Here is a 14805-nt window from a genome sequence, read left to right as displayed (position 1 = left end):
ACACACACACACACACACACACACACACACACACACACACACACACAAATACACCCATGCACATTCATTCCTAAAAACAGAAAGTACAGAAGAGTATCAGTAGCTTCACACCAATCAAATGCAGGATTTGATTGATGGTAACACACACAAATGACCCTGCTATTATGCTTGATGCATGCAGGAAGAATTGCAAAAACAGATGTTTTTAAGCAATATTTTACATCTACACAGTGATGACTGACAAATAATTTTAGTTCTGAGAAGATGTGAAGCAGAAGTTATGATCCTCGGGTCAGATGCTGAAATACGGAACTTTGTGGTCCCAAGTAGAGAGAGAAGTTGAAGTCAAAAAAACTATTTCCAGGAAGAAATAAAGAAGACACTCCATCAGCTTGAAGAGAGACAGAGTAGGTGGAAGTGAAGCAAACAGCAGCTGGTGTAGTCTGAAGCCTAACCGTTACAAGAAAAAATGAGAAAGAAGGTAATATGTGAAAGAGCTTCCTCTGTGATCATTGATAATCGCATGACAATATTCCCGTAGAAGTATGAATGAAAAAGATCAAAGAGAAATGGTGATTTTTAAATAAACTGGCAATTAGCTGCAGTAAAGAAGCAAACACATACTGAAGCTCAGAGAGTCTAAGAAGGCAGATACAACAGTTGCTCTATGAGTCAGATCCACACTGTTAGTACATTCTGGGAGCACCAGAAAATTCTCCGTCACACACGCTGCCGGTGAAGTTAGTGCACTCAGATAGCCGTTAATCTCCAGTGTAGTAGTTGTTGCATGTACAAGCCATTCTCAGAGGCAGCGGCAGGGTGACTGACGGACAGCCAGTCAGTGAGGGCGGGGTTAGTGACTAGTGAATAGCTCTAGGCCTCACTAAAGCCCGGGCCTCGGCTTGGCATCTTACCCCGTTACTCTGGGTGGAGTGTATGGACTGCTCGCTGGTGGAGGAGCAGGTGCTCATGCGGTCTATGTCCTTACTGTGGGAGGAGTTGCGGTGATGAGAGGGCATCCCATGGCTTCCTCTGCCCAAAGAGTCCCCTCCACCACCACTGTCACTGGGGTAGGAGAAGGAACCAGGCCGGCTGGCGGGAGAGGCAGGCATAGCAGGGACCATAGCCCAGAAATTACCTTTAGCTGGGCTGGAGGGGACAAATGCTTCCTTTCCTCCACCTCCAGGAGACTGAGGTGAAATGAGAGGAGAAACTGTCCCAACTCGGGGGCTTTTTAGAGGCAAATTCAGAGGAGCCACGGCCATCTGTGGTATACCAGCTGTTTGATGTTTCTGGGTTTCTTCACAACCCCCCAGACCCAGTTTGACACTGGCCTCCATGGTGTCTGATGGCTTGTTACTGTTATTACTGTTACTTCCATGAGGACTATCCAGCATCCTCATCTTAGGGACCTCTGAGGCTAACGCCTCTCCATTTGTGGTGGTGTCTGAGTACGGGTTAGAGGGGAGGGACTGAGGGTCGCAGGGAGACCACATACCTGCTGATCGGTCGGGCCCCTCAGGGCCCGGGGGATGGTGGTGGTGGACGGGCTGGGGGAGGCGTGAGGATGGCTGGGGGATGCGGGAGGGTCGGGAGCGAGGGCCGCACAGAGAAGAGGAGCTGTCCCCTGATCCTCCAGAGCCGCCGCCGCCACCTCCCCCTCCCATGTTGGTGGTACTGTTGGAGCTGCTGCCGCCTGGCAGGCCTCCAGTACTACTGCTGCTGCTACTGCTGGGTGGACCGCCTGGCCCGCCACCACCCACGTGGTTCCTCTGGTACTCTATGGGGGATGTTAGAGCTGTGGGAAAGGATAAGGGGCAAGATTTCACTCATATCACAAAAGCATATTTGAGTAAAAACTCATAATTAAAGTCAGAAAACCTTGGGATATTATTTAGTTTGAAGAAGTTGAAAAAAGCAACATAACATAAAACTTCCACTTAAGGACCAAGGCCAGCATGTTTTTGGTGTAAGCTTGTAATTTGCACATCATTCTCTTACCATTGAGGAAATTTCGCTGGTTCTCCAGTATTTGGCTGACCTGGTGGACCCAGACTTGACTGACTCCAGGGCTCATTGAATGGAGGGTGTACCTCTCCAGGTTGCCGCTTGATGATCTGGAGGTGAGCGTGAACTTGCAGGGGTCTTCTGCATTTTCTTCTAAACCCAACCAGCTCACCTGAAGAGATGAGACAAGAAGAGAGAAGAAGAAGGAAGAGAAAGGAAGAGTGGTAGGGAAGTAGTTAAAGTGGCAAGGCGAGATGTTTTGATTAAGAAGCTACAAAACAATCTACGGTATGGGAACATGCAATACATTGATAGTATTGTTTTATCAGTTGTGGGAGGCTTATTTTTTGCTCTAACTGTAGCTTTGGGCGACTTTATTGAGCTGCACTTACCTTGATGTTGTTCTTGAAGAGGTAGCCGGGAGAAGAGAAGCCTTTCTTTTTGTCTATGGGCTCGCTGAAGATGACAATCTGCTCAAAAAGGAAGACTCTCCTCTCTTTCATCCTGGACAGAAGTCCTCCATCCTGGTCTGACACCATGAAGGTGTCTTGGAGGAGCAGTCTGCCCTGAGCCACAATTTTACCCTGAAGAAAGAGTGAGAGCAGAGATAAAGCAAATAAGAAGACAGGGACAGTAGAGGACAGTTTGCATATCTTAAATTTGGGGTACCATGGACATAAGCAATGTCTAATACTATTTGCACTACCTACAGTTCATTCTGCGTAAATGTGGCTTTATGGACATGAAACAAACTTAAAACAACTTATAACATATCTCCAAAAATGAGGGCACACTGACACCTAGTGGCAGTTGACAGAATTTAAAGTTTATCAGGGAATACACTATTATTTACATCTATACCTTAAATCATTCAGTGCAGTTGTCCGAGCACACACACACACACACACAGACAGACATGCACAAACTTGTGAGAGGATAAAGAGCCGTCTTACATCGAAGCCTTGAAGGCGGCCAACATTCATCATGTCATTGCAGCGTTTGGGGACCACACACATCACCTCTACAGCTTTCTACAGCAGAACACGAGAGCAAAACAAACGCATAAACAATATATTTTCATTGCATCATCACTTTAAGAATGTTTGAGCTGCAACCTGGGTATTACATTACCTCCAGCTCTGTCGTATCCACTCCAGCCTTCTTAGAAATCTTGTGAAGATCCTGTGAAATACGTACAATGTATAGAAAAACGTTGATCAATACTGCATGTTCAACATGAAAAGTACTTCACTTAGCTTGAATGCAGCCTGCCAAGTAAGAACACTATGGTGGAGTTACCTTCAGTAGTAACTGGTACTTCATGATACGTTGGACGGGTTTGATTAGCAGGTCAGTGATCTGCAATCTGTGGCCCAATCGCTGCTTGAGGTCCTGGTGAAAGATGCAAACATTATTATCTCTATACTGAAATAATGATCACCCGGACAATAACATAGAGAGAACAGTCCGTAGTTTTGGGTAGGTGTAAAAACAATCTTACTTCAAAGTAAGTGTCAATGTATTCTGACACAATGTGCTCCGATTTAGGTTTATTCTGGCAGTACACAATGTACATGTGTAGCCTCCGCTCCTGCAATCGGAAAACAAAAACAGAAAACAGAGGTAGCTTTTAGAAGTGAGAAAAAAATAGTGACAGCTTAGAACATAATATTTCTTTACTCTCTCTCTTTTAAAATAAATAAAATGAACTTGATAATCCACCCTTCAACAAAAAATGTAATGCCAAACAATAATGAATAGGTTTCTAACCTGTTTGACAAATAAAGGAGCCAGCCTGTCAGGGTCCTCCAAACACTTCTCAAGCTCTCCCAGGAAAAGACTGTGGACCAATCAAGAGAGAAACACATGAGTTAACCTGCCAAGGAACATGGCACTGCCTGTATTTTTTGTTGTTGTTGTCTGTCTTCACACTGGGGCAGATAAAACAACTTTAAAAAACATTTGTAGTGGAATTTGTAGGGCATGTTAACTGGAGAAGACTGCCAGCATACTCTTTGTGCCAGTCATAGATCTGATGGATGTTTCCAAAGACAATCTTGTCTTTTCCTCTCATGTCATCTGGAACTCCTTCTTCTTTCATCCTGCTCATGTAGCCCTGAGGAGAGGACAGTCGACTCATTTGTAAAACATAGACACACAGACCCAAAAAGCTATCTCTAAGAGCTTATGTTGAGATACTTTAACGTCTGTTTACCTCCACCACTGATCCCAGATCTCTGACATAGTCTCTCTCAGTCTCCACCAGCTCCAGAAGCACATAACTGAGGGACACAAAACAGCAATTGTCACCGTGTAATACAAATGTAATGCACTCAGCTGTGGATGAACATCAGAAATGTTTCCATATAAGCACACAAAGGAAAGACAAACGTGATTAACTGATTGAACTTGAGCAACTTTTGTTTATCAAAACACTAACACGACACTACTGGCTCATAACTCACTGTCTTCTCTTGAAGAAGCCAGACTTGCGCTCGTCCACCTCATCGATGGGTGAGGAGGAGGAGAGGAGGGAGTTGTCAGAGGGATTGAGGGAGGGAGAGCTGCTGTCGCCCTGCTCTACTGACAGGGAACTGGGACGATCCTCCAGCGACTGAGGAAGGAGGAGGACAGAGGCGAGGAGAGGAGGAACAAAGTGCAAAAGGGGAAAACAGAAGAACGAAGAAAAGAAAGAACTGTCACTGAGCTGATCTGTGTGTGATCTTATCTTTTGGACAGCATGCTTCATTTAACTGTAATATCTTTACTTTGGTATGTGTCCATACTGTATGTAAGCCCAGTGGGCATGTGTGTGATATTGGCCAAAGTTCAATGCCCATTTGTTGGAACAGTGGACAGCTGGCATAGTGAGTCACAGTCCTGACAGATGACGAGTAGGCCATAATGCCATTCTCTGTCAACAACACCGGGGACAAAATGTGTGCTTGTACATTAATCTATCAGAATTGTTCTGTGTACAAATGTCCCACATTTCCATGTACTTGTGAGTTTTGTTTATGATTTCTTTTTTCTCACCATCTTGCTCTTCACAAGCTCTTCGATGGCACTGACCAGTTCAGCAGCGCTGGGAGTCTCTGAACTGTTGGGACGAGCGGACAGACGAGATCCAGACTGAAAAAAGAGACGGAAAATGGAAGAAAGAAAGAAGTTGAACGGTTGAGGTGTAAACATGACTAATGTAAAACTTGGCAGAGCTGCATGCGTGCAGTAGTCGAACATTCTAGATGGCTACTACTGTGTATGTGATCAGGCTCACCCTCGTTGAGTTTGGACCCCGATATTCCACACGTCCAAATAAGGACTTGGTGGGTGTGATCTCCCTAATAAAAGGGTCAACTGGGGGCCAAGTTGGAGCCAATCACAGACTGGTCTCGGGGGGGAAACAGGGTCAAGAGTTATGAGGTGGGTTTAGGTCAAGGGCAAGCTCTGGGATTGGAGACTGCTCTTCAAGCACAAGCACCATGATTGGTCAGACAACTTATATACAGCAAACAGTGTTGCGTAATATTCCATTGAAGAGAAAGTTTGCCTCTAGAACAGAGCCCAGTTTGACGCATGGTGGCAGGTAAAGTGCTAAAAGGAACCCCTATTCACAACCAGACTTAATTGGATTTCACCATTTAGTTCGACAAACAACAGACCACCGCAGCAACACGTGAATGGAGCGTTCACTTCAGCAACAGCAGAACAATTACACTTCACGGGAATGACATTTCTTTTGGTGAAAGAAAGAAAACAAAAAGGCAAGATAAAAAAAGTTCAATGACGAAGGATCAAAGCAGAGATGATGAAGTGATTTTACATGGAGAGATAGGGAAACTGGGAAAGAAGAGAAGTAGAAGAGAAATCAACGTAATGCTGAAGGGAGGAACATGCAACCATCAAAAGAATAAAGAGAAAAAAGAATGGTTATTTATGCCAACGTGAAGGTTCAGTTGTGTTATTGTAAGCTTTGTCTGGACCTCGATATGTAACCAAACCAAAATTAAGATTAATATGGTTTAATATTTTTTTTATATATTTGATATTTACATATTATAAATAATAAATATTTCTAGATTTATAATTCAAGTTTAAAAGTTCAAAAGGATCAATAGGCATCTTCCTGTGAAGAGCAACTTATTTTGTTTGCGCCTGCACTTATCTGTGTTATGTTATATTTACATGAGCAACCCTTCCCCCAGTTAATGCACATAACATATTTGTGTGCAAACATATTGCAGAAAAGGCAAAAATCCTGTTTGGCCCATTTTAAATACAGTATAAGAACACATAAATCTACTTTGTTAACGTAAAACATAACCACTCTGGGCTCGGTTGGTATTGTGCATTGTGTTTTCTGCACACCATTGTCTGTGACCTTGTGTAGTAATGTATGCGTATACATGTATTTAGATCGCCCTGTGTCACCAACCTTGTCGTCTTGGGAGTCGGGTTGCAGCAGGCTGTGCTGCTGGATGGCCATAGGGGGAGGTAGAGGGACAGCGTCGGCCCCCTCCTCTCCTTCCTCCTCACCACAGCTCTGCATGCCTGATGAAGAAGACTTGGACAGGGTACCACTGCTCAGCCCCTCATTACGCATACGCTGCAGAAAGAGAGAAGGAGAGCAATGATCGACTGGTCGGTCACAACCAAAAACGGTGCCTTTGAGTGTTGTGACACTGTCAGTTATCCACAGCTTATCTGTTCTTACTTCCTCCAGTGTCTCGTCCTGTGGCGTGGCGGCGCTGTCGTCAGAGTCCTTCTGCGAGCCGGCCATTGTGTCCATGTTCTTTCTTGTGCCGTCGCGGTTCTTCTTGTGCTTGTGGGCGAGCTTCTTGACGTGGCCGTCAGCTTTGCCGGAGCTCAGCCGTCGCACGGGGCTGGTCAGCCACTTCCTTAAGGTGTTTCCAGGGCGTTTGGGGCCCGGTGAGCTGTGAGGACCCAGGGTTTGGCTGGAGCCTGGCTGCAGGGTGTCGTTACTGGATACAGACAGGGTGTCTAAGGGGGACAGGAAAGAAAAGAAAGAGAACAGTGATTATGATATTGATCGCAAATATATTCTGTGATATCACCAAAGAAATCAAAGCGCAAGATTGGAACCTTGACTAACACGAGACAACAACTAAGCCATTTGATTAATCGTCTGGTGCTGTAAAATGTTTGGTCACATCACAAATGTGTGTAAACACAGTAAAAACAGAAGTGTGCAATAATATAGAATATTTCCTTTTCAATTATTAATATACCTCAATATATTAAAACATAATGACTTCAGCATATGTAGTGGTCAGCAATTGTTACATTCCATTTGTCTTCAAACCATAAACGACACTATAGTCACCATGCTGTATATCCATATGTGAGTTTGCATAAAGTGAGAAAACACTGAGGAAAGACACGATGCATGATAAAAATGTGTGTGCTTTTGTTTGTTTGTACAGGCTTTGTATGTGTTATGTGCAGTAGGCAGGCTGTTCTCGCAGTGATGGCGTCACCACCTTAGGGAATCGGTAGGAGGAAAGCTGTTCTTCGGCTAGTGATAGAGTGATGGGAAAAAAGCAGGATAAAGGGATACTTGAGGCTTTTGTCTGAATAATTAAAAGATAAATCCACCTGTCTGTCTCACCGGTCTGCTCATTCCCTCCTGTTCTCCTTCTTATCTTTAGCCTAACCCCCTTTTCTCCTCCACTATGCTGACATTCTCTCGTTTTCTTTATAATCATCTACAATGCTGCTGCATGCTACTGAATGAGGAAACAAAACCTCTCGACCGGCTCAACGAGCTATATGACCAATGAGTCTTGAGATGATAACGTTGAGGTTGGATTTCTTTGTGTCCTGTCACACTACGCAGCATGGACCTGACGCCACAGAGCATGGACCTCCTGTAAGACCTCACAGTTCAACAAACGATTACAGCATGACTTAAGAGTATCCCTTACTCTGCTGCCAATACAAGAGAGTAAAGAAAAATACCCCCCCATAGGTATGATAAAGAACTTCGTCAATCACCCACCCGCAGATGAGGAGAGCACCTCTTACTTTCTATCAAAAACTGGGACACATTCCTGGCATACAGATTTAAAATCCTCATTAAAACCTGAATACACTCCATAAAATGATGTCTTCTATCACTTTGAATGCAAAGCTCTAGCTATAGCTTGGCTGAATCAGAAAATTCTTTCTTAGTGCAGGAAGATCTCAGGAGTTGATGTTCTCATTGGGCAGATTAGCACATGACTGATGAGAGGTAATGGCTGCAAAGACAAGTGCATTTCTGAGGGGGCGGTAGTTGACTCAAGGACGATACTATCCTCCTATTGCATCGCATCACGAGTTGTTGAGCTTCAATGAAAAATATGGGAATAAATATGAAGTATAAGTATATTAAGTCTGGATACAAGACTAAATGGTCCATATTTTACAGCTTGAATAAAGAGTGAAATGTCTGAGAGATTCAGGCTTCAGCCTGGTGGTTAAAATCATGCAGCTGGTACAGATTCCACCATATGACCAAGCAGAATGGCTCTTATGAAGGGTAGGTGTGGAAATTCTGCCTTCTCTCATTGGACACTTCTACACAGACTGAATGAATGCATCTGCATCAGCATTTGCATGTGAATGGGCGTGTCATTCATACAGCCTCTGGGAGGACTTATTTTTTACAGCACTCTGCTGATATGAAGCATGTGTTCTCACATCTCATGCAAGGGAAGAAGAAAGCACAGTTCCCAGACAAACAAGCGTCTCCCACACTATTAAGACCCTAAAGCCATCCTATATGAGGCTCCTCTCACCATCTCACTCTGACAAAGTCTGGGTCATCCGGAGATATCTTCGGTATATCCTGAGTAATAAAAGTTATGATCTTTCACTGATTCTGCAATACTTCGTGCAAGATTTTGTTTTCAGCCATGAGTCAAGCGAGTCCTGTTTTTATCCTGCAAATGAATTTATTTTACCAGACAGAAAGTCAGACAGATGCTTTTCCATCTCGCAGGGAAGGAGAAGCTTGAACTACTCTGGAGATCTATACATTCCACCTACTGTTTAGTATACAATTTAAGAAAGCTGTGTGATTGACCTGCCTTTATCTTCCCTGAAGTACCAAATGAAAACCACAGCCACAACTCTTTGTTACGATACTGCCCTGGAATGTTTTAATCATAGGTGCAATCATGGAAACTCTTTCATACTGTAAGAATACCTTAACATTTACTGTTGCTGGTCTCCAAGGACTATCACGACTTTCCTTTATGAGTGCTGCATGTTGTAACTTCACTGGATAACACCAGCACATTCTATCCATTATTCATACTTTGAGCAAAAAGTTCATGTGCCTACAAGGCCTTTGAATTATTAGGGTTGGACACTTAAGCATCACACAACTGTTATTTTCTAATGTAAACCAGGCCCTTTTCTGCTATTTTTACTATAACTGGCAGACAACACTGACGACCTACAGCACACACCTACTTGCGTTCATAATTTAACACCTAAGTGAAAACTTGTGCTTTTAAAGGGAATGAACTAGGGAGCCAGAGATAGAAGTCAGGACGCACTGGAGACACACTGAGGACACAACCGTACATGCATCTGTGCTGTCAGCAAGTACTTGTTAGCTATTACATGAAAGGCTGTCGGGCAAGTTAAGCAGACAGATATTTACTCTGTAAGTTCACACCAATTTGGGGTTCTGGTGAGAAACAATGTAATTGAATCTCATTGAAATACTCAAATACAAAATGTGAAATTGAGATCATTGTGGTTTCAGCTGTAATGGAATAATGCCTCAAAAAGTTGTGACTATTATTTATAGCTTCAGTGATAAACGACCATGTCTATTGTGGTGCTTTTGGCTAAAACCTCTTGTCCTTTATGTGTCATACAATGTTCACACTTTGACAGTTAGACAGGCATCTGGTGTTATATATGTTCTCTGATTAGACTGAGGAGGTCGTGCTGAACAGGAGTGTAAATGGGTGAAACATGGAGCCAGTGGCCCTGACACATTCCTCCTCAATAGAATATAACCCCAGGGACACACACACACAAACACACAGAGGACATAACCTTTGCCCTTTGCCCTGAAGCGTGACACCTCAAAGACAGCCGGTCAGAATTGCACTCGTGGGAAATAAGAATAGGGGACACATGGTTTCTTTGCATGGGTGACGCTAAGAGTTTGTCCGCCCCATTCCTTTTTATATTAGGAGTTACATTTAAAGAATTATGCCATGCTTCAAAAAGTAAAACTGAATTTACTAAGACATAATTCTTTAATACTCTTCAATCCTGCTGCTACAAAAATACATCATGAAAACACCAAGATGACATCTGGACCCAACACTCACACCTGCTCCACTTGTGAATGCAGGAGAAACAATAAATACACATATTAGATTAGATATTGGTAATAGACTGGCACTACATACAAAAAAGGAATTGCTGTTCATTTCCTCAAAGTTGCAAGAGATTAAATTTAATGTAGCAAAAACCCTATGAAGATAATTCATGTCAGTATCTTCTGTAAACACGTAGAGCGGCTATAACTTTTCTTTATCAGAGTCAACAGCTTTTTCTCAATTCTTTTGAGGATTCCAACAAAAATCTCTAGTTTGCAGACGACAGCCTTTAAAACCATGTAGTAAGATATTTGTTGTTGTTCTAATAATTATGCTGACTCAATTAGTAAACTAGCATCTCTTTTTTATCTGGAGCAATTTAGTATTGGAGGCATTTTGTTCACCTCCTGGTGAATACATTATTGGACTCATTAGAGCATCATTCTGCTGAGATGACTGGGATGAACGTATACTCATATATATTATACAATGTACCATCAGTGTTTTGCACAGGCTACACAAACTGTATGTGTTTACATAAAGTAAATGCATACGCATGTGTGTACATACATGCGATATATACTTTAAATGCATATGGACATTCGAACTTTAAAATATCTATTAACTGCCATCACTATCTGCTCGAAAGGTCAGCATTGATACTGAACATGCAAAGGCAAATTAGATTTGTATTCAACCTTATTATAATACCATCCTCTCAGCGGAACTCTGTGGGCTGATATTCCTGAGAAAAAACCCAGAACAAGAGTCCACCAGATGCTCTCCACTGCATCTTCAGATGTTTGCTAATTTATCTGCAAGCTAACGACGCGCCATAATAATTCAGTCACTGCTCATTCACGCTACTGCAAAGAGCATGCTAGATTTACAACTTTGTGAGTGTGCATGTGTCTAAGTATAGGAGGGAGGGGAGGGGCGGTTGTACAGCTGGAGAGATTCCAAAGGTCTATGCAGCTCCACAGAAGCATGCCTGGGATTCCAGAGGTGTCACCAGGGGAGAATCTTTCGTGTGGTCTTATCTTCCCCAGGAGGAGCGATACAAACACACAGACACGCACACAAACAAACATCAGTCGGTGTGGTTGGAGACAAGCTTTCAGGGGTGGAGGTGCAGGGTGTGGAAAAGCTCCATGGGAGTTTGGCTAGCTGATCGGTAAAAATGTGGACAATGCTGGAGAGGGCTTGCCACCAACAGTCATAGTTAGGGAGGGCGTGGAGATGGGATGGGAGATATGGGACCGTTTAGAGACCACCCGCTACATATTCTGGCAAAACTAGCTGAGGCTTTATCACACTTTATCAGATGGACCACTGTGAAAACAATAAACAGAAAAAAGGATTGAGAATGTGAGAAACTCCAAATTTGTCCTGTTCAATTCTTTTCTACTTTATTCTATTTGACCTCATTCTTGTCTTTTCTCCCTGGGCTCTACAATAACACCCTCTGCCCATCTGTGCAGCACTCGCCTGACCTGGCATACAGACAGGCACAAAGATATAATCTTGTCAATGTGATTTCAGTAGATTTAATATCTCATCACATAAGGGTGCATTCAACAAATTACTTTCACTGCCATAATGCCACAACATAATCCACACTTGATAAGTAAATGCCCTCTGCGTTAAACCCATCTGGAAATAGCTGGCGTAACAAACAAGCCTAAAAGAGAGAACAGTCTTCAACATGATGAGATGATCAAACAATAAAGCCAAACTGTGGCTTTTGTATTTTTTCTGAGACAATTTTCCTGTCTTTTTCAACTGTATAGTATTAAAACAATGTTATCTTCACATAACAAGCCAATAAGAAGCAAAACCTACCCTGCTAGAAGTAGAAGAGCAAGAAATGACTTGTGCTCTGCACATTATGTCATTACTCATGTGTTACACATGACTGAGGCACCTACCAAGGTCCAGCAGCCAGAACTTGCAGTTGTCAGAGGTTCCTCCCTGTGCTGAATCCATGGAGCAAAATGGGTTTAGAGACACGAGGGACTGAATTCCACGGGCCATGTCAGCCAAATATCAAGCCTCCAGATTCTGAATTGACATTTTCCCTCACAGCATCTCCACAGGTATACGATGACTATTCCTATGCAGAACCTAAAATTGTTTTTTAAATAACTCGTAATTAGGAATAAAATAAAACTAAATCTAAAGTAACTGCGTAGCTGAAATTCCAGAGAGAGAAAGTGTGAAGTCCAGAGTGAGGAAAAGGAAAAAGTCAAATGAAGCATTAGAGAGTAGGATGTTTTCTCTCTCTCTTTGTCTCTCCTTCCCTCCCTCTCCTGTGAGTGGGCTGCTGTGAGGATATTGGGCAAGCCTCCACTGTGCCTCTCTGTTCCAAGGGTATGTCTGTAAACATGCAGCACATCTACCGTATTACCCTTTGTAGAAGCACCCACTCCGTTTGTGTGGGCGGGTGCATATTTTACAGGCATTGGGATGCATAGAAGTTGTGCAGTATGCCTGGAACAAATATAGACTTGGTTATGAAATCCGAGAGAAGTGAACAGCAAAGTGTTAAGTGTTTCATATTCAGTGGTTGGTTATGAATTTCAGATCATTCTTCTGAAAATCTGAATCTCCAATTGTTTTTTTATTTGTAAATATATATATATTCAAACCTTAATTCTGTTTTCCTACATCTTCACTTCATCTGACACACTGTGCAGTCTAGATCAGCAATTCAGGCTAGATGCACAAAGATCTCCCTGTTTAACTGTGAATGTGTGTTTGTCTCCATGGGCTCTAAACACACTCTATCCTGTAGGAACACGCACACACTCGTTCATACACTTCCCTGCTCCTAGCAGAGTCTTTAATCAATAACACCGACATTACCTTGTTGGTACCTTTGTATTTATTTCATTATGAGAGGCACTGACAGTCAACCTTCATGCTTCGGTAAACAGGGGAATTCCAGTAATCAAACTGAAAATGTGATTAGAGTGCAAATGAAAGTGCTCGAAAGCCCGATTTAACAGGACTGTGTAGGTTTGCACAACACAGGACTTGATGAAACATTTAGAAAACACACGCACACACTGAGCACATACAGCGTTAACTACTGTTATTTCACACATCCTCTAATCAGAGCAGACAACCAGCTGCCAGCTATATGCTTTGCAGGCTAATCCTTCTGAATGTGAACCATTTCATTCTACCCTATTCTGTTAGTCCAGACATTGGCCACCAACAGTCAATTATTCCTGTGTGTGGGACACAGCAGGAAAAGGGGAGATGTCTCCGAGAACACTAATCCCGTCACTAGACCGTCACCCTTCCACAATTTAGGACAAAGTGGCGTAGATGGTTGGCCGGTAAATACAAAAAGCTGACAAAGTAGCAAAGACGTTTTTTGTCATCCTCGTCTTTCTCGTCCTCAGCAACAGCCTTTTTTTAAGCACAGAAACCCCTGTAGAGAGATGCTCCTTTCATCACTCCTACTGACCACACAGATACAAACAGTGAGGGCTGGTTAGGCACAAAAAAGGGACCAAAGAAAGACAGATAAAAACATGAGCCAAACAGCCATGGAAACAGTGGAGCTGCTGTCAAAAGTGTAAAATAAGTAGTTGGGAAATTCTACCCCTCTTTCTGTGCCGTACCAGTAAATCATTCAGCTAATTCCAAAGTTGTCAGTTTCTGTATGTACAATCCAGGCATCCTATCATTTTCAACACAAATCCAAACCTTTCACATATCGACTTCAAAGAGACTGCCAGCAAAATATTTGAATTCTATACTACAGAAAAATACCACCCTTTCTAACAAGCAGTGCAGCTCCCACCCATCCTTCCAGAATAAAGAGGGAAAGAAATGACAGCGGCTCATAACACCAACGTACCTAGTGTCAAAACTCAGGTCTGTGTGAAGAAAGCATTACAACCACCACAACAACACCTAGCAGCCATCTGAGCCAGCAACTGGGAACTGGAACCAAATACATGTTCAGGGGTTTTGTAGTTGCAGGTTGACTTCTAAAGATGGGAGTTCAGATGGGATGGAGTTAGAAAATACAGCCATCACGATCAAGCCTACACTGCAAAGCATCATTTTTAAAAGAAGAAATATTTTTATATTTATATATAACCCTTTGTCAACATTCAATATTAGGGGACAACGTAAAATGAAACTTACATGTTATCTTGTTATTCATTTTGTGATCCAAATTGTATCCTATTCTATTCACTAGTCTGACGTATCCAAATATACACATTAGACGAGTGAATGTATGTGTGTGTGTGTCTATGTATGCAGAAAAATACCACCCTTTCTAACAGTAATCTGCTGCGTTGGTGATTATCAGGATATTAAGAATCTGGCAGGACACCATTAAACAATATTTTTATTATTGTAAACACAGCTGGTGCGATGTTCACACACACACACACACACACACACACACACACACACACACACACAC

The 14805-nt window shown here is 42.7% G+C and overlaps 1 protein-coding gene across 7 annotated transcripts in view; it reads right to left on the bottom strand.

Moving 5' to 3' along the window:
* The window catches only part of triob (trio Rho guanine nucleotide exchange factor b), a 95288-nt gene that overhangs the window by 6254 nt on the left and 74229 nt on the right, over positions 1-14805 (bottom strand). For 6 of the 7 annotated variants that reach the window (XM_031873704.1, XM_031873709.1, XM_031873707.1 and 3 more), the window contains 14 exons: positions 6722-7008; positions 6443-6613; positions 5044-5139; positions 4473-4621; positions 4223-4289; positions 4020-4123; positions 3778-3847; positions 3509-3598; positions 3307-3399; positions 3139-3189; positions 2961-3038; positions 2400-2591; positions 2002-2179; positions 915-1798 (listed from right to left, as the gene is read on the bottom strand). In XM_031873704.1, coding sequence (XP_031729564.1) covers positions 915-1798; positions 2002-2179; positions 2400-2591; positions 2961-3038; positions 3139-3189; positions 3307-3399; positions 3509-3598; positions 3778-3847; positions 4020-4123; positions 4223-4289; positions 4473-4621; positions 5044-5139; positions 6443-6613; positions 6722-7008 — 2510 coding nt within the window. The remainder of the gene's footprint in view (positions 1-914; positions 1799-2001; positions 2180-2399; positions 2592-2960; positions 3039-3138; positions 3190-3306; positions 3400-3508; positions 3599-3777; positions 3848-4019; positions 4124-4222; positions 4290-4472; positions 4622-5043; positions 5140-6442; positions 6614-6721; positions 7009-14805) is intronic. The other variant, XM_031873710.1, reaches the window with a different exon arrangement.

Source organism: Anarrhichthys ocellatus, unplaced genomic scaffold, assembly GCF_004355925.1.
Source record: "Anarrhichthys ocellatus isolate YVR2014 unplaced genomic scaffold, GSC_Weel_1.0 scaffold74, whole genome shotgun sequence".
NCBI classification, from domain to species: domain Eukaryota; kingdom Metazoa; phylum Chordata; class Actinopteri; order Perciformes; family Anarhichadidae; genus Anarrhichthys; species Anarrhichthys ocellatus.
The sequence above is the reverse complement of the archived record's forward strand: the minus strand, read 5'-3'. Positions and strand labels throughout refer to the sequence as shown.